This window comes from Natrix helvetica (assembly GCF_964273705.1).
Source record: "Natrix helvetica genome assembly, chromosome: 2".
NCBI classification, from domain to species: Eukaryota; Metazoa; Chordata; class Lepidosauria; order Squamata; family Natricidae; genus Natrix; species Natrix helvetica.
This window is the reverse complement of record NC_138552.1, coordinates 3,316,915-3,341,367: the sequence shown is the minus strand read 5'-3', so window position 1 is coordinate 3,341,367 and position 24,453 is coordinate 3,316,915. Positions and strand designations below refer to the sequence as shown.

Genomic DNA, 24,453 nt, shown 5'->3' with positions numbered 1-24,453 from the left:
AAGAGAAGAACAGAGTCAGAGGGACCTTGGAGGTCTTCTAGTCCAATGCCCTGCTCAAGCAGGAGACCCTATACAGAATAAAGGAAGAAGAGAATGAGATAATAAGGGAATAGCCCTCCTAGCCCCTCCCCCCTAGCAGCACCCAACACTTTTCATTGGTGGGTTTTGTAAATTCACCTGCTCATCAATCTGGACAATACTTTCCGTGAATGCCAGGTGAACAGGTGGGACCTTTTAAAAACAGAAGAGAAGGCTACTGTGCAGGGACACAAAACGACTTCTAATCACTCCATCAGCAATTGGGAAGAACAGTAAATCACTAATTAAAACATGGAAGGGTCTTGCAAGGGGCGTGTAGGAAGAAAGCAGAATTAACAAACGAACGGGAAGCTGCCACCTTCACAGCTAGAGATCCAGGGAGAGGAGAAGGATGGAGGGAGGGAGAGGAAGGAAGGAAGGAAGTGGAAAGAGAGAGAGAGAGAAAGAGAAAAAGTGTCAAAGAGAAAGAGAAGAGAGACAAAGAGAACAGTGAAAGGAAAGCAGAAAGGAAGGAAGAGGAAAGAGAAGAGAGGAAGGAGGAAGGAAGGAGGGAAGGAGGAAGAAGAGAGGAAGGAGGAAGGAAGGAGGGAAGGATGGAGGGAAGGAAGGATAAAGAGAGAAAAATAAAGAGAAAGAGAGACGAAGAGAATGGTGAAAGGAAAACAGGAAGGAAGGGGAAAGAGAAGAGAGAGGAAGGGATGGAGGAAGAGGAGAAGGATGGAGGGAGGGAGAGGAAGGAAGGAGAAAGAGAGAAAAAGAAACCAAGAGACAAAGAGAAAGAAGAGAGACAAAGAGAACAGTGAAAGGAAAGCAGGAAGGAAGGAAGAGGAAACAGAAGAGAGAAGGAAAGAGGGAGGGAAGGAGCAGGGAGGGAGGAAGAGAGGAAAAGAAGGTCAAACTCAAGAGAGGGAGTGGGAAGGAAGGAAATCTTTCTAATATTAACTTTTTGGATGATCTCCATTAATACTGATCAACCCTCTGAGCAAGACCATATGATAAAGATGCCCGGCCCTTCTCCCCTTCCCCTGCCTCTCCCATGCCATGAAAGGATCAGGGAAGCCCCAGGGTCAAGTGCCAGGATGCCATTCAAAACCTCCCTTTTGGCCTCTCCCTCCCTCTCTCTCTCTCTCTCTCTCTCTCTCTCTCTCTCTCTCCCTCTCCCTTTCAAATTGTCATTTGGCTAAAGAAATCTTGCTTAATTAATTGCATGCATTTGGGGCAAATAAGTTATTAATGAGCACATTACGTCTACATACATTTGCAGATGAGGACAAAATCCGAATTCTGAAAGGGCAAAAAAGTAAACTTCTATTTTCAGAAAATGCGTATCCTGGCAGGGCTCTCATCCTGGTTAAAACAGGCAACTGTGGATTTCCGTTACATGTTGGGAGGAGAAAGATTAGGTTGAAGAGTGAAGTCCCCCTTTGGCAACAGCCAGTGGAGTGATGGCTTCCCTGCTTGCCTGCCTCTTTCTTGGCAAGCCCTGGATTCTGTTGAGACGGAGGCCTTAATGCCCTGATAGAAACAGAGGGAGGGAGGGAAAAAGGGAGGGGGAGAAAGGAGGAAAAAAAGAGGGAGAAGGGAAGGCACAAGGGAGGGAAGGAAGGAAGAAAGAAAGAGAAAGAAAGAAAGAAAGAAAGAAAGAAAGAAAGAAAGAAAGAAAGAGGAAGGAAGGAAGGAGAGAGAGAGAGAGAGAGAAGGAAGGGGAAAGGAAGGAAGGATGGAAGGAAGGAAGGAAGAAAGGAAGGGGAAGAAGGGAGGAAAAAAGAGGGAGAAGGGAAGGCACAAGGGAGGGAAGGAAGGAAGGAAGAAAGAGAAAGAAAGAAAGAAAGAAAGAAAGAGAAAGAAAGAAAGAAAAAAGAGAAAGAAAGAAATTAAGAGGAAGGAAGGAGAGAGAGAGAAAGAAAGAGAGAGAAGGAAGGGGAAAGGAAGGAAGGAAGGAAGGAAGGGGAAGAAGGGAGGAAAAAAAGAGGGAGAAGGGAATGTGCAAGGGAAGGAAGGAAGAAAGAAAGAGAAAGAAAGAAAAAAGAAAGAAAGAAATCAAGAGGAAGGAAGGAAGGAAGGAAGGAAGGAAGGAAGGAAGGAAGGAAAGAGAGAAAGAGAGAGAAGGAAGGGGAAAGGAAGGAAGAATGGAAGGAAGGAAGGAAGGAAGGGAGGGAGGGAGGGGAAGAAGGGAGGAAAAAAGAGGGAGAAGGGAAGGCACAAGGGAGGGAGGGATGGAGGGAAGGAAGGAAGGAAGGAAGGAAGGAAGGGAAAGAAAGAAAGAAAGAAAGAGAAAGAAAGAAAGAAAGAAAAAAGAGAAAGAAAGAAATTAAGAGGAAGGAAGGAAGGAAGGAGAGAGAGAGAGAGAAAGAGAGAGAAGGAAGGGGAAAGGAAGGGAGAAGGGAATGTGCAAGGGAAGGAAGGAAGAAAGAAAGAGAAAGAACAAAAGAAAGAAGGAGAAAGAGAAAGAGAAAGAAATTAAGAGGAAGGAAGGCGAGAGAGAGAAGGAAGGGGAAAGGAAGGAAGGGGAATAAGGAAGGAAAAAGAGAGAGAAAAGAAGGAGCAAGGGAAGGAAGGAAGAGGAATAAGGAAGGAAAAAGAGAGAAGGGAAGGAAGGAAGAGGAAAGAAAGAAAGAAAGAAAGAAAGAAAGAAAGAAAGAAAGAAAGAAAGAAAGAAAGAAAGAAATTTAGAGGAACGAAGGAGAGAGAGAGAGAGAGAAAGAGATGGAAAGGGGAAGGAAGGAATGGGAAGAAGGAAGGAAAAAGAGAGAAGGGAAGGAGCAAAGGAAGGAAGGAAGGAAGAAATTGAGAGAAGGAAGGAGAGAGAGAGAGAGTGAGATAGATGGAAGGGGGAAGGAAGGAAGAAGGAAGGAAAAAGAGAGAAGGGAAGGGAAGGCACGAGGGAAGGAAGGAAGAAAGAGAAGAAAGAAAGGAAGGAAGGGAGAAAGAAATTGAGTGGAAGAAAGGAAGGAGAAAGAAAGAAAAAGAGAAGGAAGAGGGAAGGGGGGAAGAAAGAAGTGAGTGAGAGAGAGAGAGAGAGAGAGAGAGAGAGAGAAGGGTGGGAGGAGGAGGGAGAAAGGAAGGGAAGGAAAGAGAGAGAGAGAGAGAAAGGGAGGGAGGGAGAAAGGAGAAGAAAGAGAGAAAGGACCAAAGGAAGGAAGGAAAGAGAGAGGGAAAGCCTTTAATTCAATGTAAATAAAACCCCAATCAAAGGATGGAACAATCAGCCGGCAGGTTGTATAAAAACACAAATCTGCTCACAGCCCCATTAAAGATCTGCCTTTTGCCTTGCTAAGACCCCCTTCCCGAGCCTTTGTGGAAAATATCCCACGCTGCCAAGGAAGACCCTTCCCCACAGAGACCCTTCCCCACAAATCTAAACCCCTCCCCTCTGCTCTCACATAGGGTAGAAATGGAGGCATCTGAGCGCCAGAGTCAGGAAATGCCAGGATTGTCCACAAGGGGGCGCCACCACAAGGAATATTTGTCCTGACAAACTCAGCCAGGCGGCTTCTCTCCAGTTGGAAAATGGGAGGTTTGCAAGCAAGGACAAAACCCGATGAGAATCTCATGCAGCTGCCCTCAAGGCCCCCAAACGATCTATAGGACCAGAGCAGACCTTGACCCCAGTAGAAAGCAGGGCAGAAACCCACATTTTGCAAAAGGGATCAGTGGGATCGGTGATGAGCTGCAGACGGTTCGGTCCAGTTTGAGCAAACTGGTGATTGTAACTCTTCTCCTGTTTCTTCTCCTTCTCCTTCTCCTTCTCCTACCTATATTTCTCTTCCTCCTCCTCCTCTCCCACCTCTTTCTTCCTCTCCTCCTCTTCCCCCCGCTACTGCTTTCTCTCCTTCTCTTTCTTCTTTTCTTCCTCTTCCTCCTTCTCTTTCTCCATCCTATACTCCTCCTCTTCTTCCTCCTCCTCCTCTTTCTCTGCTACTGCTTCCTCTCCTTCTCCTTTTCCGCTTCCTCCTTCTCCTTCCCTACCTATACTTCTTGTTTCCCTTCCCCTTCTCCTCTTCTTCCTCCTCCTCCTCCACCACTGTTTCCTCTTCTCTTCCTCTTCCTCCTCCTCCTCTGCTACTGCTTCCTCTCCTCCATCTCCTCCTCCTCCCCCACTACTGCTTCCTCTCCTTCCCCTCCTCCTCTTCCTCTTCCTCCTCCTTCTCCTGCTTCTCTTTCTCCTCCTCCTCCCACACTACTGCTTCGTCACCTTCTCCTTGTCTTCCTCTCTTCCTCCTCCTCCCTTGAGGCTGGGATCTAAGCGAGAGCTTTGCACCCCCACCACAGTTCTGGCAAGGGGCTTGGGAACCATCTTTCTCCTCCTCCTCCTCCTCCTCCTCCTCCTCCTCCTCCTCCTCCTCCTCCTCCTCCTCCTCCTCTTCCTCCTGCTTCACTGCTTCTCTTTCTCCTCCTCCTACCCCACTACTGCTTCGTCTCCTTCTCCTTTTCTTCCTCCTCCCTTGACGCTGGGTTCAAAGCGAGAGTTTTGCACCCCCAGCGCAGTTCTGGCGAGGGGCTTGGGAACCGTCCGGGTGCTGTCCTCTCCCTCCCTCTCGCCCAGCTGCCCTGCCAGTGAATGCGTGATATTTTTTCCCTGCTCTCTTTGTTCCAGCTGATGCAGCAACAGGCCGCCATTATGGCCTCCGTGGCGCAAGGCGGATACCTAAACCCCATGGCGGCCTTCGCAGCAGCCCAGATGCAACAGATGGCTGCCCTCAACATGAACGGGCTGGCGGCCACCCCCATGACGCCCACCTCAGGTAAGCGCCCGAAGGGGAAACTGAGGCCGCACCGATGCGGCCGAGGAAGCCGCTGCAGTGCAGGCGGTCCTCGACTTACGATGGTTCATTTAGTGACCGGTCAAAGTTTTGCCGGCACTGGAAAAAACCCCACTTAGGACAGGTTGTCCACACTTATGACTGTTGCAATGTCCCCATGGTCATGGGATCAAAATTCAGACGCTGGGCAACCGACTCACATTTACGACGGTCTCAACGTCCCCGGATTCACATGACTAACCCCTTTTGCAACCTCCTGACAAGCAAAGTCAGCGGGGAAGCCAGATTCGCTTAACGGCCGTGTTACTAATTTAACAATGGCGGTGATTCACTTACAATTGGGGGCAAAATTCACTTAGCAACGGTCTCTCTTAGCGATGGAAAATTTGGGCTCAATTGTGGTCATAAGTCGAGGACTTCCTATACACTCTCAACTGAGTGCATAGGAAGTGCTCGACTTACGACCACGAGGAACATGATAGATGGATGGGGCAAAACTCACTTAACAACGGTCTTGCTTAGCAATGGAATTTTTGGCCTCAATGGTGGTCGTAAGTCGAGGACTTCCTGTATGCTCTCAAACCAAGGGACGCAATTGATTTGACGCTCTGCCTTTCCTCTCCCGCCCTGTAGGTGGCAGCACGCCTCCGGGCATCACTGCACCAGCCGTGCCTAGCATCCCCTCCCCCATCGGGGTGAATGGTTTCACTGGTCTCCCGCCACAAGCCAATGGGCAGCCTGCCGCAGAAGCCGTCTTTGCCAATGGCATCCATCCTTACCCAGGTAGGACAACATGTTGGCCTTGGAACCTCTTGCTTCGACCTCCAACCCAATACTTTTGCTGTCTGGGGAATTCTGGGTATTGAAGTCCATGCATCTTTGAAGAGGCAACCCTACTCAAAGACCAAGGAAGAACCTTACCTCTCATAAAATAGCTCCATTACTTGGCTTCACTAAAAAAATAATCCCTCCTTTTATGGCTCTGTAATCCCTTAACGTATCCTGCCCCATACATCCCTTCGACCGATCCGCTCTCACAGGGAGGGGCTCCTCCGGGTGCCGTCCACTAGGCAGTGCCAGCGGGCGACGCCCAGGAGTAGGGCCTTCTCTGTGATGGGCCCGACCCTCTGGAATGACCTCCCCCGTGACATCAGAACAACCACTGATCTCCGCTCCTTCCGTAAGATGCTCAAGACCCACCTGTTTGGTTTAGCGGGCCTGGCCTAATCCCGATCTAGTCCCTCAATTCTGTACTTTTAAATTTTTGGGGTTGTTTTAAGCTAATTTTTAACTTTTATTACCCTGTACAGCCTTATAGTTTAATGGGTTTTTAAGTGTATCTATTTTATATTAGGTTTTAATGTGGTGTCTGTACACCGCCCCGAGTCCCTTCGGGGAGAGGGGGCGGTCTATAAATTCAATAAAATAATAAATAAATAAATAAATAAACTCGGGGTAGAGTCAGAGTGACTAGATAGAGCTGAGCATTTCCTGGCCGGATGCCCTTCCTGACGCCTACACAGAGTTCACAGCAAATGCTTCTTTTTTATACCCTAAGAAGAGAAACATTTGTTGCTTTTAGGGCCTCGTAATCCCTTAACTCGGGATAGAGTAAGGACGACTAGATGGAGCGGAGCATTTCCTGGCTGGATGCCCTTCCTGACACCCACACAGATGCTTCCTTTTTATGCCCTAAGAGAGAAACATTTGTTGCTACCTAGCATTGAACTCTCAACCTTCCAAGTGGGAAGCGAGTGTCTTCACCGCTAGGCCACCATGCCACACATTACTTGGCTTCGTGATTAGCAGATGAATCACCACAGCTCTTGTTTATATTTACATGGATTTATTATGTGGATGCTTTTATTGCTTAAATGTCTTCTTAAATTATTTTAAAATTTTAGATTTGTAATCCACCTAGAGTCACTTGGTTGAGTTGGAAATGAATGAATGAATGAATGAATGAATGAATGAATGAATGAATGATTGAATGAATGAATGAATGAATGAATGAATGAATGAATGAATGAATGAATGAATGAATGAATAGTAGGAAACACCTCCTGAACAGACATAACTAAGATTGGTTACTTTCTTGCAGATATTTCATTACCCAACTAGGGAACATCATCATCACCAGAAGGGAATGGATTTGCAGAAAAGAGGAGGAGGGGGAGGAGGAGGAGGAGGAGGAGGAGGAGGAGGAGGAGGAGGAGGAGGAGGAGGAGGAGGAGGAGGAGGAGGAGGAGGAGGAGAAGGAGAAGGAGAAGGAGAAGGAGAAGGAGAAGGAGAAGGAAGAGGAGGAGGAGGACTGTGGGCGCTTGGTACTCTCTGAGCTTGGTTGTTTTCTTGGAGACGTTTCATTACCCAGCTATATCACATTATCAGTGCTAGTGTGTACGGTTTGCTCCCTGTTTATATGCACAGAGGGCACATCCTACATTCACAATCACTGATGATGTTACCTAGTTGGGTAATGAAACATCCACACCAAAACAGCCAAGCTAACAGAGCACCAAGATTAAGAGAATAACAAAGAGGAAAAGATCTGATAAAACTCAAAGATGCAATGGGACAATTTCCCAACTATCTATCCAATAAGGCCACACTTGGAATATTGCATCCAGTTTTGATCACCACAATATAAAAAAAGATGTGGAGACTCTGGAAAGAGTGCAGAGAAGAGCAACAAAGAGGATTAGGGGACTGGAGACTAAAACATATGAAGAACGGTTGCAGGAACTGGGTATGCCTAGTTTAATAAAAGGAAGGACTAGGGGGGTGACATGATGGCAGTGTTTTAATATTTGAGGGACTCTTACAAAGATAAGGGAGTCAAACTATTTTCCAAAGCACCCGAAGGCATAACCAGAAACAATGGGTGGAAACTAACCAAGGAGAGAAGCAACCTAGAACTAAGGAGAAATTGTCCTGACAGTGAGAACAATCAATCAGTGGAACAACTTGCCTCCAGAAGTTGTGGGTGAGCCATCATTGGAGGCTTTCAAAAAGAGGCTGGACCATCATTTAGCCGAAATGGTATAGGTCTCCTGCTCGAGCAGAGAGTTGGACTAGATGACCTCCAGGGTCCCTTCCAACTCTACGTTCCCTTTTTTATGGCCCTTCCAATCAAGCCAGGATCCTTGTCAAAGCAGCCGAGAATGCGCTGCCCCTAAGCCAAGAATGCTGGCTCAGCGCATTCTTCTGCTTATTGTGGTTATTGTTGTGTCTGAATGCCTAATTAATTGCAACAGTAAATGCACACTCTTTTCATCACTGCATCAGCTGTCTTAATCAATCTTCATAATACAGAATCGGTAGTATGGCACCCATGAATTTTCATCTACATAAATTGTGGGAAACCGCTCCCAAGCTTGTTGTACCAAATGATATAATTATGGATATAGATTAGACTTGGGGAGAATGATTTAAATTGGATTTGGGAAGAAATTGAACGTGTGTGTGTGTGTGTGTGTGTGTACTCTATATATTTATTTGTGTTAATCCTGACCTTGCAAAACCTGTTTTCCAGGGCGCTGCTCTGGAGAGTCCAAAGAAGGGTTAAACACAGCCAATCTGCCCAGAACTGAATTGAAACTTTAAGCCACGCCTCTGGTGCCGACTCTCCTCAGATTTTTTCAATTCAGCTAGCCCAGTAGACGCGCTTTAAGATTTCTCCAGTTCTAAGATTGATTCCTTGGACTCTCCAGAGGAAGAATAATTTTTTAAAACAGTATATTTAAGGATTTTTAGAGCAGGCTGGTGAGTTTAAATTTAAGTTTGTTTTTTTCCCTTTTTAATTGGGTTTTTCTCACCCTTTCGGCTCTCCTGGAGTCCGGGGCTTTGCTCTGGCTCCTGGAAGCCGCAGGCAGCTGTTGGGGGAAGCGTGTGGGTCGGAGTGCCGACGCCAGCGCTGTTGGGGCACCCCTACTGGGGGCCGATTCCCACTGGAAGCCCTCCGTTGCAATTTGTGCTTCTAGCAAGTCAAATTGCTGCGTGGGCTTCCAGGGCAGCCATTTTGGCTTCTTCCCTCTTTAAATTTGGCGCGAAAAGCTCCGGTGAGTTCCGGCCGCCATTTTGGATTTCGCAATCTTCCGTTTCTACTTTTAAAAGTTTTTTGCCGCAGCTGCCTGGTGCCTGGCTCTTTGCAGGAGCCGCGTGGAGTCAGACTTGCCCGGTGTGACCGGCGACCTGGGCCCCAATCCAAGCAAGTGATAGCGGCGTGGGATCGTGGCCTGCTGGGTCGCCTCCTTTACTCTCCTGCAGGTGCTGGGAGCGAATTCTGCTCGCGCCTAAAAGATTCCAAGCTACTTCAGGCCTTGCAGTTTCTCTGTCTCCTCAGGAGCATCGTGCTGCGGTGGGCTTTCTGGAGGTGGTGAGTGGTGGTTTTCCCATCCCCCTACTGTCCCATCCAGTGATTGTTACCATGGCAGATCAGGCCCCTGAGACTTCTGAGGGTGTCTCTTCCAGAGCCCCTGTAAGACAGGCCGGGAAAGCTGCCAGGGAGGCCATTAGAGGGAGTAAGCCTTACTCCAGGCATGGCCCCAAGCAGGGCTCAGGCCTAGACAAAGATGCATTAAGGCGACAGAAGGCCTTAGAAAAACAGGTTTCCAAAGCCCAACAGCAGGCCCAATCTTCCCTTTCGGTGTCTCCTGGGGAGCCCTCCAGGGAAATTCCTCCAGCCCAGGGAGGCCCCATTTCTGATAGTGAAGAGGAAGGGGATTCCCTGGCCATGGCAACTTCTCCAGGCCATTCCATGGCTGATCAGGCTGATCTCTTTGCCTGTCCCTCTGATATGGAGGAGGGACCAGCTCCAATGGGGCCCTTAGCCCCTCAACAGCCGATCCCCGGGCCCACTCAAAGGGTTCGCCCCATTGAGGACCAAGGGCCTAACCTATCCACTGAAATGCAGGAAATAATTAACAGGGCCATTTCCCAGGGCATTGAGGCAGGCATGCGAAAAGGTGGCAAGCGCACTCGCAAGACCCACCATTTGCAACCCCAGGAGGATTCCAGAGAGATGACTCCTAGCCTTCCACCTCCGTCCCTGCATTCTTCAGTGGCCTCCGATGAGTCAGACTGGGAGGAAGAAGAGGAACTTCTTCCTAGGCAGGAAGCTGAATTCTCTGGGGATGAGGCAAGCCCCACCAAAAAGCCGGCCTTTTCAGGCTTATTTAATTTGGATAATTTCAAAACCATTTTAGATAAGGCTAAGATCTCAACTCACATGGGGTCCACACCCCCCCCCCAGCTCAGGTGGTTGTAGACCCTGATGATCTATCTGGGGATCTCTTTGAGGAACCCATTTCGGTCCAGGAAATAGTTCCTGTGCCCAAGATGTTCCTCAATTTAGTTCAAAGACAGTGGGCGCAGCCAGCTACCATGGCTACCCCCAGCAGCCATGACAAGAAGCTATATACGGTGGATGCCAGCCTGGAGGAGCTGCTCAAGCTCCCTCCTATCGATCCCCCTGTAGCGGCTCTTACCTCCTCTTCTGTGCTCCCTCCTGACCTGTTGGAGGGGCTCAAGGCTGAGGACAAGAGAACCGAAACTGCTTGTCACAAGACCCATCAGGCAGCTGCATGGGCCATTAAGTCCTCCGCTTCAGCCTCCTTTTTCTCCAGGGCGGCTCTCCTGTGGCTGAGGCAGTTGTTGAGGAAGATACCTGCCAAGGACGTTAAAGTCAGGCAGGATATCAATAAAATCATGGCAGCCACAGAGTACACTGCTGATGCCACTCTGAATGCTGCTAAGTTTGCCTCGCGTGCCCTAGCGTCTAATGTTACTTCCAGACGCCTCCTGTGGCTTAGGCACTGGAATGTGGATATGCGCTCCAAATGGAAGCTTGTTACTGCCCCCTTTAAAGGGGACAAGCTGTTTGGTGAGGTCCTTGATCCAGTCCTTGTGGAAAACAAGGACAAAAAGAAAGTGATGCCATCAGTCACCAAAAAGCCTGATCGTAAAGGTCCTGGCTCTTACAGGAGGCAGGCCTTTCGGAACAATGAGCCCTCCACCAGCTCCACCCCCTATCATCGGGCGTATCCCCAGCAGGGTGAGCGGTCTCAGGACCGTCAGTCCTTTCGAGACAGAGGTCGCCAGCAGCCCTTCTCCAAGCGGCCATTTCGGGGGGGCTCCGGCTCCCGACCCTTTAGGAGGTATAAATGACCATCACAGGTCAGCTCCCATAGGAGGGCGGTTGCAGTTGTTCCACGCCAAATGGGAGCAGACCACGTCGGACCAGTGGGTTCTTCAAACGGTCCGCATGGGTCTCACTTTAGAATTCTGGTCCCCCCCCTCCCCGCCACTTCATCCGGTGTCCAGTTCCCTCAGGGTTAGTCAAAAGATCCCTCATGGAACAGGAGATAAGGCACCTCAAGGAGATCAGGGCCATAGAACCTGTCCCAGCAGGCCAGGAAGGAAGAGGGTTTTACTCCATCCTGTTTCTGGTCCCCAAAAACTCAGGAGGGTGGAGGGGGATATTAGATCTAAAGAGGTTCAATCACCACGTGACATATCGCAGGTTCAAGATGCAGTCCCTCCAGTCCATCTTGGGGTGCATCAGGCCAGGCGATATACTAACGTCCATAGACCTCAAAGAGGCCTACCTCCACATCCCTATCCGCAAAGCCCACCGCAAGTTCCTGAGGTTCTCTTACGCGGGCCTCCATTACCAGTACCGGGCGCTCCGGGACCACGGGTTCACCATCAACCTGGAAAAAAGTCATCTCGTCCCCACGAGCAGACTGAAGCATCTAGGGGCTGTCATCGACACCACCTCGTGCACGGTATCCCTGTCTCCGGAAAGGGTGGCCAGCCTTCGGGAGATGGTCGTTCAGGTGCAGCAGTCACGTCTAGTCAAGGTGGTTCAGCTCTCACAGCTCCTCGGCAAGATGATCTCGTGCCTGTCAATCGTGCCTTGGGCGAGACTTCACTCCCGTCCCCTTCAGTGGCTCCTGCTCCCATATCAAAGAACAAACGAAAGCAGCTCAACAAGACTGATTCCAGTTCCAGCAGAGGTACGTCGCTCTCTAAAGTGGTGGTTGTCTCCGGCCCTGTTAAAGGGGTCGCCATTCAAGGAGCCAGTCAGGCTCACCATCACAACGGATGCCAGCCTGTTCGGTTGGGGGGCCCAGTGCCACAACCAGCTCGCACAGGGCAGGTGGTCCCCTTCCGAAGCCGCTCACAGCATCAACTGGCTGGAGCTGAGGGCAGTCAGGCTTGCGCTGAAGCGCTTCCAGAGCACCGTTCAGGGCCACCACGTGCGCATCATGACAGACAATGTCGCCACCAAGGCGCACATCAATCGACAGGGGGGAACGCGCTCCAGATCTCTGATGAAGGAGGCGGAGCTCTTGGGTCGATGGGCGGAGAGGTATCTCCTTTCTCTTCAGGCGGAGCACATCTCGGGCACGAGCAACACCCAGGCGGACTGGCTGAGCAGATCCACAGTCGACCACTCGGAGTGGCGTCTACATCCGCTGCTGTTCCAGCAACTGTCCCAGAGGTTCGGCCTCCCGCTGGTGGACCTGTTCGCCACCGCGGCCAACGCGCATCTTCCGCGGTTCTTCACAAGGTTCCACGACCCGAGGGCGGAAGGAGTCAACGCGCTGCACAGCCCGTGGCCGAAAGGTCTGCTTTACGCTTTTCCCCCGCTACCTCTTCTTCCCAGAGTCGTCAGGAAGATCCTAGCAGAGGAGGCGGAGGTGCTGCTGGTAGCACCGTACTGGCCCAGGAGAACCTGGTTTGCAGACTTGGTGAGTCTTTCGATCACACCACCGTGGCGGATTCCTCCACAGGACATCTCTCTCAGCCAGGGGGCCCTTCAACATCCAGAACCCCAGTGGCTGCAGCTGGCCGTCTGGCACTTGAGAGGGATCTCCTAAGCAGAGGCAAGTTGTCAGACAAAGTGATTGGCACCATCCAAGCGTCACGACGGCAGTCCACGACGCGCATCTACGACGCCACTTGGAAATCCTTCGCCAGCTGGTGCACGGCTCATGGTACGTCTGCGCCCCTTGCTTCGGTTCCTGTCATCCTGGACTTCCTGCAGGAAGGTTTGGACAAGGGCCTGGCACCTAACACCCTGAGGCGCCAGGCGGCAGCCCTGTCAACCATCCTCTCAGTTGAGGGCTACGCATCTCTTGGCCGGAATCCGACCATCCGCAGTTTCCTCAGGGGAGCGACCAACCTGAGACCCCCAGTGGTCCACAGATACCCATCTTGGGATCTCAATGTAGTGTTGCGGTCCCTCATCGGGCCCCCGTTTGAGCCCATTAAGACAGCCAGTCTCAGACACCTCACATTCAAGACGGTTTTTCTGGTCGCTATCACGTCTGCTCGTCGCATATCGGAACTGGCTGCCTTGTCAGTCAGAGAGGACTTGTGTCTCATTCGTAACGACAGAGTAATCCTGAGGCTGGACCCTTCCTTCATTCCGAAGGTCAATTCCTGGTTTCATCGGGCGCAGGAGGTGGTCCTTCCGGATTTTTGTCCGCATCCTCGGCACCCGAGGGAAAAGCGCTGGCACATGCTGGATGTGCGCAGGACTATTCGCAGATACATCAAGCGCACGGCCAGTTTTCGGAAATCCGAATCTCTATTCGTCTCCTTTCAACAAGCTTCTCAAGGCAAGAAGGTCTCTTCATCTACCATCGGCGGATGGCTGCGAGCCTGCATTGCGCTTGCCCACGTTTTACAGTCCGTTCCTGTGCCTCGCAATATCACAGCACATTCGACTAGAAGCGCCGCCACCACAGCTGCCTGGTCTACACAGGCACCGATTGAAGAGATCTGCAAGGCGGCCACCTGGACTTCTCTGTCTCCATTTGTCCGAAATTACAAACTGGACAGTTTTGCATCGGCGGAAGGGGCCTTTGGGAGGCGTGTTCTTCAGGGCATCCATACCAGCGGAGCGACCCTGATGGCTGAGCCTTCCCGCCCTAGTGACAGTTAGCTTGGGCATGTCCCTTCTTTGGACTCTCCAGAGCAGCGCCCTGGAAAATGACCATTGTCTTACCTGAAGGGTCCTTTTCAGGGCGCTGCAACGGAGAGTCCACCCCGCCCTGGGGTCTATTCTCCGCTGGTGTTTGTGAAGTCACAGTGTTGTTTGTTGTTTCTGTTATTGTTGTTGGACTATTTTTGACTTGTTCCATATTAGACTTCCAGTTGAAGTTTCAGCGCGCAACTGTTCCACGTCTTCATTGAATAAATCTGAGGAGAGTCGGCACCAGAGGCGTGGCTTAAAGTTTCAATTCAGTTCTGGGCAGATTGGCTGTGTTTAACCCTTCTTTGGACTCTCCGTTGCAGCGCCCTGAAAAGGACCCTTCAGGTAAGACAATGGTCATTCTTAAAACGACAGTCTTGGTCTTTGGTTTTTGTGGCCTCTCGCAAAATTGTAGTGCTAAAAAAATTGTCATTCTGCTTTATTTGCCGGGACCACAGGTATAAAAACAGAAGTCTAAAAGTGTGTGCGAAGTAGAGAGAAATAAGTTTTATGTCTTCTTGGGAGTTGTATTTAGTTTTGTATTTTAGCTTTGTTCTGAGTAAAATAAAACCATAGAAAAGGAAGTTTTGCAAATTATAAAGTTGATGTTGGGTTCCACCTGGAAATGGGTCCATTGCTAAGACTGAAAAGTTTGAAGACTTTGGACCGGGCAGATCTCAAGAAAGAAAATTATGGCGGGAATTAAAGTCTGTAAGAATGGAATGGAATAGGATAGGATAGGATAGGATGGGATAGGATAGGATAGGATAGAATAGAAATAGAAATAGAACATATGGGGTAGGGTAGGGTGGGGTGGGGTGGAGTGGAGTAGTAATAGAAATATAATCGAAATAGAAGTAGAAAATATGGGGTAGAGAATAGAATAGAATAGAATAGAAAAGAAAAGAACAGAAAAGAATAGAATTAGAATTAGAAATAACAGAAATAGAAATAGAAAATTTGGAATAGGGTAAGGCTGGTGTTGTGGCCCAGCAGTGGCCGGGTGAGCTGTTGGTGGACTCTGACAGCTCAGACCATTATGGGACTGCTCTGGAGGATGAGGAAGACTCTGGAAGGTGTTTGGAGTCAGAGCAGGAACTAGAGAGACCTGTTGGCCACCAGGTGGCATCTGAGTCAGGGAGCAGTGAGGAGGAAGAGAGGGAAGTTGTCCCTGATGTGCATATGCGTAGAATTGATAGGAGAAAGGAACAGCTGTGGAGAGGACGTCATAGAAGGAAGTAAGGACAGCTGGTTAAGGGCTTGGCCCCTCCCAAAGAGTTTATAAGTGGAGCGATGGGAGGGGAATCTTTGCAGGAAACAACAGTCCATATTCGAGCGGTTGCGAAAGCCTTCTGTAAGTTTTATCTTGGGTTTGTGAAGAGAACCTAGGCTCCCAGCCAAGGGGTGGCTTTATCTAGTAATTAGTCATGGCAGACAGCCAAGCCTGGGTCTGCATATTCATTGGAATCACGGGACAGAACAGGTAGGGTAGGGTATGGGAGTGGAGTGGAGTGGAGTACAGTGGAGTGGAGTAGAAATAGAAGTATAATAGAAATAGAAAATATGGGGTAGAGAATAGAATAGAATTAGAATTAGAAATAACAGAAGAAAATTTGGAATAGGGTAGGGTAGGGTATTGGAGTGGAGTGGAGTGGGGTGGGGTGGGGTGGAATAGAGTAGAGTAGAAATAGAAATATAATAGAAATAGAAATGGAGAATATTGGGGTGGAGAATAGAATAGAACAGAACAGAACAGAACTGGAAGGGACCTCGGAGGTCTTGTAGTCCGGTCCCCTGCTCAAGTAGGGAATGTACACTATGTCTTCTTGGTTTTTTTCTTTGAAAACATTTTGCTTCTCACTCAAGAAGCTTCTTCTGTTCTTCAGTTCATTTATAATGCAAGAAGCTTCTTGGATGAAAAGTGAAAAGTTTTGAAAGAAAAAAAAAAACCCAAGAAAATCAAGTTGGCTTTTGGGTAAATCACCTCTGGGACGTCCATCACTGGAGCTTTTTTAGGAAGAGATTGGACAATCATCTGCCCAAAATAGCACAGGGTCTCCCACTCAAGCAAGGGGTTGGACTAGAAGACCTCCAAGGTCCCTTCTGTAATCTGCATTTCCTAAACAGGAACAATGACAGATTTAACCGAATTAAAACAAAAGCCTTATTAGACAAAAGCCAGATCATTTGGCAAGATTTATTTAAAACTTAAGGTAAAGATTCCCCTTGCACATATGTGCTGGTCGTTCCCGACTCTAGGGGGCGGTGCTCATCTCCGTTTCAAAGTTGAAGAACCAGCGCTGTCCAAAGACGTCTCCGTGGTCATGTGGCCGGCATTACTAAATGCCAAAGGCGCATGGAACGCTGTTACCTTCCCAACAAAAGTGGTTCCTATTTTTCCACTTGCATTTTGATGTGCTTTCGAACTGCTACGTTGCCAGAAGCTGGGACAAGTAATGGGAGCTCACTCCATTACGCGGCACTCGGGATTCGAACCGCCAAACTGCGGACCTTTCTGATCGACAAGCTCAGCGTCTTAGCCACTGAGCCACCACGTCCCAGTATTTAAAACTTACTGAAGTGCAATTTAGAAGCTCAGCCAGTTAAGCATAGTTATGACCAAATACATTCACAATTTGAACAGTGCAACAATTTCTTTAACAACCGTTCAAAGTTACAATGGCACTTAGGACCGTTTTTCACACTTACGACCGTTGCAGTCTCCGCCATGGTCCCGTGGTCAAAATTCAGACGCTTGGCAACTAACTCATATTTATGACGGTTACAGTGTCCCCGGGGTCACGTGATTTCCCTTTTGCGATCTTTTGACAATCTAAGTCAATGGGGAAGCCAGATTCATTGAACAATTGCAGTGATACACTTAACTGTGGCAAGAAAGGTCGTAAAATGGGGCAAAACTCACGGACCCGAGCTCTCACTTACCCACAGAAATTTTGCACTCAGCTGTGGTCGTAAGTTGAGGACTACCTGTACAATTGATTGGCGATCAGGAAAATTATCGATGGAGGAGAAATATCAGATTTACAGTTAATATTACACCAAGATGAAAGGCAGAATTTTTTAGCGGGCCATTATTTTTTTTAACTGAATATTTCTAAACTTTAGCTATATACAGTAAATATATAAATGGCTGTGTATGTGTGTGTGTGTGTGTGTGTGTGTGTGTGTGTGTTTCCAGCATAACTCTGGAAGGCCTCGAACAATTTCAACGAAACTTGGTACACAGATGACTTACTCCCTGGAAACGAATACTGTGGGGGATAAGACACCCCTAGCATCCCTCGGGGTGTGTGTTCTATTAAGATGCAGCCTGTTGTGCCTTAAAATGACTTCTACTGTACAGCGCAGTGGAGTTGCCATGGTAATAGCGTCACAGTATTCCACAAGGGGCTCCCTCTCGTAAGGGGGAAAATTCAACATTAGAAATTACAGAAACGGACAAGTTAACACTAAAATTAAAAGACAAAGAAGAGTCTGAATATTATGAAATATGGGATAATTGGTACAAACGGTTGCAAAAAGGGATAAAATTAATTCAGTCGAGAAACAATAGGGAAACGTATAGAACTGTAGATAAATGTATATAAATAGAGAAGCGAAATAAGATTGATATGCACAGGTATGATGACATAACTCATCAGATGTGTATCTGATGATTGTAAGATGTTATGGAAGGAAAAAAAGAATAAAATATCTGCTGCAAAAAAGAAAAAAGAAAGAAATTACATTTGGTCTGGATATTTTCAACAAAATCATCGTCTTTCCTGGGCTAGGATAACATCTGCCAGAATTTTCTATGTTTCTAACTGAAAAGCACAAATAATTTCTTTCATGAAAGAAGGGCAAATTAAGTTATGAGCTTATGTATCAACGTCAAAATGAGCTGCATATTTTAAAATGCGATGGAGATCTTAACGATGCGGATTTTATTTTTTTATGAATATCATTTTGCATGCCACATCCTAAGTCTGGGTTTCTCCTAGCATAAGATTATAACGTGTAGATTTGTCAAACTTATTGTAATGTGTAATTTGTCATTCAAATCATGCTGGTTAAAATTGCCAATTACTGTGCAATAATCTTATTTTAATGCTGATTTATTTCAACATTTTTTTTTAAACTTTCAGACTGACGTGCAATATTTTAATATGTAGATTTATATCAATGTCATTTCAGAATTATTTCTTGTCAAACTTACAGCGCTTGAAAACTGGCTCTTTATTAATCACTTGTTTTTCCTCTACTTTTCTGGCTTCTTTTTCTGATTGTATTTCTACATCGTCGCAAAAGTTGGACTCTAGAGCCACAAATCTAATAAATAAAACTCACAACCACCTTTCCTAAAATCTATATGTATATATAAAAGCCAAATACCACCCACTTATCACGAAATCTCCAAAACTCTAAAACCTACAAACTTGAAATTTGGCATGTATGTTCCGCTTGACTTCTACGTGCTAGCTAAGGAAGGATTTTTCGAAATGACCATCAGATCATCAGTATTTCTTATACAGTATTATATTAATATGCTCCAATGCTAAAGAGTTAGACATTCTACTGCCCCTCCCCATCTGAAAGGAACTCTGTTCCAACTGCCAGTTTCCTTATATGGGCGTGGCCAGTGCGTGACTCATCGGGCCTGTGGATGGTTTTGTAGCAAAGCATGGGTATCCAGCTAGTGTTGATATAAATGTGACCTCCTTCAGGTTCCATGCCTGACCAAGGGATTTCCAAGGACCCTTCCAACTCTGTTATTCTGTTCTATTGCAGCCAGAACGGAGTAAAGTTTAGATGGCTGATACCAGAGGGAATACCTGGATGGAGGAAAGACATAGCCAGGATTTTATAGAAAAAGCAGGACAATTTTATGATCATTATTTTGGATTATGAGAGGAAGAGGGGGAAAAGAGGATAGACAAGAAGAGGAAGCCATAGGCGAGACAGATGCACAACAAAAGGAAGGCGGAAGAGAGAGAAAATAGCAAAGAGAGAAGGAGCAAAGGCAAAAGAACAGAGAGGGACAAGAGTGACTAGAACAACAAAACCCATCTATAAGTGTTTGAGTTTGAGTCTTATTGGATTTATATGCCGCCCTTCTCCCAAAGGACTCAGGGCAGCGTACAACATTAAAAAACACACATCACGAAAGTTAAAAAGAAATTAGATACATATCCAAAAAACAAACCCAATTAATAGGACAATAACATTTAAAAAAAATGAGATAAAATTAACATTAACAGGCCAGGCCGGCTTGCTGGAAAAGCCAACTTTTTAGGGCGCATCGGAAGGACCGGAGGTCGGGGATTATGCGAAGCTCCGGGGGCAGCTCATTCCAGAGGGAAGGCGCTCCCACAGAGAAGGCTCTCCCCCTGGGGGTCACCAGCCAACACTGCCTGGCCGACGGCACCCTGAGGAGGCCAACTCTGTGGGATCGCACTGGACGGTGGGAGGCTACTGGTGGCAGTAGGTGGTCTCGCAGGTACCCTGGGCCTAAGCCATGGAGCGCTTTAAAGATCATAATTAATACCTTGAATTGCAACTGAAAGACAACCGGCAACCAGTGCAGGCCGCCTAAAAGGGGTGTAACATGGGAGCACCTAGGTAACCCCATGACAACCCGCGCGGCCGCATTCTGGACCAGCTGAAGCCTCCAGGTGCTCTTCAAGGGCAGCCCCATGTAGAGAGCATTGCAGTAGTCCAGGCGAGAAAGGACGAGGGCATGAGTGACTGTGCACAGAGCATCCCGATCCAGGAAGGGGCGCAACTGACGTACCAGGCGAACCTGGTAAAAGGCCCCCCTGGTCACGGCCGTCAGGTGTTCTTCTAAACTAAGTGAAACTATGGAAGAAGAAATAAAATTACTGTCAATTAACATTTGACTGAAATGTTATAGGGTTCCCTGCCTGATGAGGGGGGTGGACTAGAAGACCTCCATGATCCCTTCCAACTCCGTCATTTTGCTATATTGATGTTGCCAGGTGTGTTATGTTGTCTTTCCCGGAGATTTTGGCATGTCTTTCAACCTCCTCTTTCTTTTTTCTCTCTCTTGTGTCTTCGCAGCACAAAGTCCAACCACGGCCGATCCTTTGCAGCAAGCATACGCTGGAGTACAGCAATACGCAGGTCGTTAGTATTAACACTTTCCCCCAATAACCCTTTCACTTTCACTTCCCCCGGGGGGAGGTTGGGGGCTTAGAAAAGTCACATTCATGGTTCATCTCATCTGCAGGCCCATTTTGTCTCAGTAGGCCATGGCGCAACATCTGTGCCATGTCCTAAAAGGCACTTATTTATTCCTTAAATTGACCAATAAAGGAGAATATTTGTAGCTCAGGATTGAAATGAAGGGTCCTTGATGCTCTCCGAGCTTGGTTGTTTTCTTGCCTACGTTTCATGACCCAACTAGGTAACATCATCAGTGCTAGGAGGAAGTGGGGTTTGTGGAAAAAGAGGAAGAGAAGAAGGAGGAGGAAGAGAAGGAGGAGACTCTTTAGTCCTTGGTGATTTCTCAATTTGATTGTTTTCTTGCATATGTTTCATGACCCAACTAGGTAACATCATCAGTGCTAGAAGGGAGTGGGGTCTGTGGCAAGGAGGGGGGAGGGATGGGTGCAGAAGGAGGAGGTGGAGGAGGAAGAGGAAAGGGAGGAGGAGGAAGAGGAGGAGGAGACTTGGAGATCTCTGAACTTGGTTGTTTTCTTGCAGACGTTTTATGACCCAACTAGGTAACGTCATCAGTGCTAGAGGGGAGTAGGGTTTGACCTCTGTTTATATACAAATGGTTTGGTTCAAAGAGAATATTTGTACTCGGGTTTGAACTATGGGGTTGCTGGACCTCTCCGAGCTTGGTTCGTTTTCTTGCAGACATTTCATGACCCAACTAGGTAACATCATCAGTGCTAGAAGGGAGTGGGGTTTGTGGAGAGGAAGAGGGAGCGATGCAGTGGTGGGTTGCAGGCGGTACGCCCCAGTACGGGCATACTGTAGCCTGCCCAGCGCACCGGATACCGTTCCGGTATGGGGCTCTGGAGGGCCCACCTTCCCCCCCCCCCCCCGAGCTCCTTATCAGTCCTTTAAGTCTTCGGCGCTTCCGCTGAGCAGCTGGAGCATCGTGGAGGCAATTAGATGCAAGCGGGTGCTGCACGCATCCATGTGGGTGATACCGGGCCGTACCGGTTGGAACAGGATCCGGAACCCACCACTGGAGAGATGGGTGCAGGAGGAGGAGACTTGTGATGCCGAACCTATTTCCTGTTTGTCTTCTGGCTTTATGGTTTTCATACTGAAAACCACCCTGCACATGCACACTGACCAACTGATTGTCGGGCACACATGCACGCTAGAAACCAGAAGTTTGTGCAACATTTCCACGTGACCTTTTTGGCACTCAGTTAGAACGTGCCACAATTTCACGAGGATGTTGCAGAAAAATATTCAGAACAGACGTTTCAACATCCTTTTACACCTAACACCTCCAGCTTGTTGCTCCAACCAATTAGTTTGCTTCCTGTGGCGCAACGGACAATCATTAGTTCTTGCTGTGCAGGGAGGAAATTTTGGGGGGGGTGGGGGAATCTGGACATGTAAATTTTAAAATCTGTCTTGGTTGGTGTTTCGTTCCCTCTCTTAATTGCGTGTCCGGCTTGACAGATAGGTCATGTTGAGATGTTCGATTCTAAGGGTTGCAGCTCTTAATTAAAGTCCAGGTATGCAAAGAGACACTTGCTCTTTCGTTCCTGCTTCCTGCTGGGACCCCATGGGTTCATTATTTTGGACTCTGTTTGAGATCAAAGGAGCCTTTCTTTCCGATGGCTGTTGGCCGTAAGGAGGTCTCTGTTATTCAGAAGTGCCGAGATTCGATTGAGTCTTCTAGACCTTGGTGCAATCCAGGTGAATTGGCTGGGGTCCCAATTGGTTGAGACTCTAGAACAGGGTGGCCAACCTATGGCATGTGTGCCAGAGGGGGCACGCAGAGCCCTCTCTGTGGGCATGGGCAGCGTCGCCAACAGGTCTTCACGGGAGTGCCAGAAAATGGCCTAAAAATTGCCAAAAAAAACCCACCCCAAAACCAGGCTGTTTTGGGGGCATTTTCTGGGCAGTTTTGGGCAGTTTTGGGGGGCTGGAAATGGCCCAAAATGGCTTGTAAAATGGTCCAAAAACAGCCTGAAAATGGCCTGAAAAATGACCCAAAACCACACTGTTTGTTGGGCCCTTTTCAGCCTGTTTTTGCACTGTTTCTCGGGCCAAAAACAGTCCAAAAATGACCCAAAATGGCCTGAAAACAGCCTGAAAAATGCCCCAAAAGCAGGAAGGTGCACGCCAGCCAGCTGCTCTTTGGGTTTTTGTGTTCCGGGGTGCACACATGCACACACGTTCCTGGTTGGGCACTCGGTGATGAACAGTTTCGCCCCCACTGCTCTAGAAAGTGTGCAGAGAAGAGCAACAAAGATGATGAGCAATGGATGGAAACTACCATATTTTTCAGAGTATAAGACGCACCTTTGCCCCCTCCCAAACAAAGAGGGTGAAAATTTGGGTGCGTCTTATACACCGAATATAGCTCCACTCACCCACATCCGAGGCCAAAAACGCAAGGCACGGAGGCAGCGATGGTCTGTGACAATCCCTGCAGTCTGGAACAGCTGATTGGAGGAATATTCCAGCAGTCCGATCCACCCGCCAATCAGCTGTGCTGAATCAGGCTGCAATAAGTGCTGAAGCTGACCTGGCTGGTTAGAGTTTGCAGCAGCAATCACATTCAGAAAGCACAATAACTGATTCAGCAGGAGTCAAAATAATCATAATAATATACAATACATTACCAAAAGCAGGTTTTCCAAGGTAGCAGTAAATACAAGCAAAACACAAACAGTTTCACTTTCAGTTCTCTGCTAAGCTAGGATCCTTCCTGTCTCCTTGTTGCTCACATAGCAAATACTGTTTCAGAGACCAAATAGTCCTCATTGGCTGGCTTAGTTGCTATGCCTATTCATTGGCTGACCTTGTTACCATGTTTGCTATGGATGCTGGGAGGCAGAGGCAGTTTTTCTTCTTATTATTTTCCTCCCCAAAAATTAAGGTGCATCTTATACTCCAGAGCGTCTTATACTCCAAAAAATATGGTAATCAAGGTGACAACCAGCCTAGAACTTAAGGAGAAATTTCTTAACTGTAAGAACAATTAATCAGTGGGTCGGTCTGTCTTCAGAAGTTGTGGGTGCTTCATCACTGGAGGTTTTCAAGAAGAGCCTGGATAACCATTTGCTTGAAATGGGATAGAGTTTCCTGCCTGAACAGGGGTTGGACTAGAACAGTGGTTTTCAACCTGTGGGTCAGGACCCCTTTCACAAGGGTCGCCTAAGACCATCGGAGAACACATATTTTCGATGGTCTTGGGAACCGAGACACCAATTTTATGGTTGGGGGGTCACCACAACATGAGGAACTGTATTAAAGGGTCGCGGCATTGGGAAGGTTGAGAACCACTGGACTAGAAGATCTCCAAGGTCCCTTCCAACTCTTCTGTTCTGTTCTATTGCATCTAGTTTTGGTTGCCCCATTGTAAAAATGATGTTGAGTCTCTGGAAAGAGTGCAGAGAAGAGCAATAAAGATGATCAGGGGATGGAAGGCTAAAATATATGAGGAACAGTTGAAGGAAATTGAGTATGTCTAGTTTGATGAAAAGAAGGATTGAGTGTGTCATGATAGCACAGCTCCAATATCTCAGGGTCTGCCACAAGGAAGAGGGAGTCAAGCTATTCTCCAAAGCACCTGAGGGTAGAACAAGAAGCAACAGATGGAAACTAATCAAGGGGAGAAGCAACTTAGAACTAAGGAGAAATTTACTGACACTGAGAATGATTAATCAGTGGAACGACTTGCCTCCAGAAGTTGTGGATGTTCCAATACTGGAAGTCTTTAAGAAGAGACTGGACAACCACTTGTCTGGTCCGAATTAGGATTTCTTGCTTGGGCAGGGGTTGGACTAGAAGACCTCCAAGGTCCCTTCCAACTCAAGGTTGTTTATGTAAGATCTCTGCTGAGCACCAACTTGGAAAAGACTAACCCTACACACCATGTTGCTTCTCTTCTTACTTAGGTAAGGTAGAAGATCTAAATAAAACCAAATCAAGTTAAGATATGTTTTTGGATTGGCTAATTCCATCATCATCATCTTCTTCTTCTTCTTCATCATCATCATCATCTCTATATACTAAAATTCCATGGTTTGCAGCCCAGCTACATTTAGAGGGGGTCAGATGGGGAAACCGTCTTAAATTGTACCACCTGCATTCCTCTACCATTTTCACAAGAATGTGTCATGCCAAAAAGCCAAGCTGATGTAACCTGTTAAGGAACAGGTATCAGGCAAGGTTTAGGATAAAAGATAAGGACCTTCTTGAATCAAGCTTATCTCCAAGAGACCTCAGGGAGATGCCCGTGTAGTTTTCTTGGCAACGATGTAAAAATGGCAACATCTAGCCAGTGGTGAAATGCAACTTTTTTTTTACTACTGGTTCTGTGGGCGTGGCTTGGTGGCGGGGTCCTGTGACTGAGTGGGTGTGACCAACTCGATGTCATTCATGGGCACGCCTACTCAGTCAGATCCCCCACCACCAAGCCACGCCCACAGAACCTGGTAGGAA

At 47.7% G+C, this 24,453-nt stretch overlaps 1 protein-coding gene across 3 annotated transcripts in view; it reads left to right on the top strand.

The window, feature by feature from the left end:
• Positions 1–24,453, top strand: part of CELF4 (CUGBP Elav-like family member 4) — a gene marked incomplete at its 5' end in the record, with an annotated part of 811,277 nt that overhangs the window by 716,322 nt on the left and 70,502 nt on the right. For all 3 annotated transcript variants that reach the window (XM_081940919.1, XM_081940921.1, XM_081940920.1), the window contains 3 exons: positions 4,637–4,784; positions 5,436–5,585; positions 19,867–19,932. In XM_081940919.1, coding sequence (XP_081797045.1) covers positions 4,637–4,784; positions 5,436–5,585; positions 19,867–19,932 — 364 coding nt within the window. The remainder of the gene's footprint in view (positions 1–4,636; positions 4,785–5,435; positions 5,586–19,866; positions 19,933–24,453) is intronic.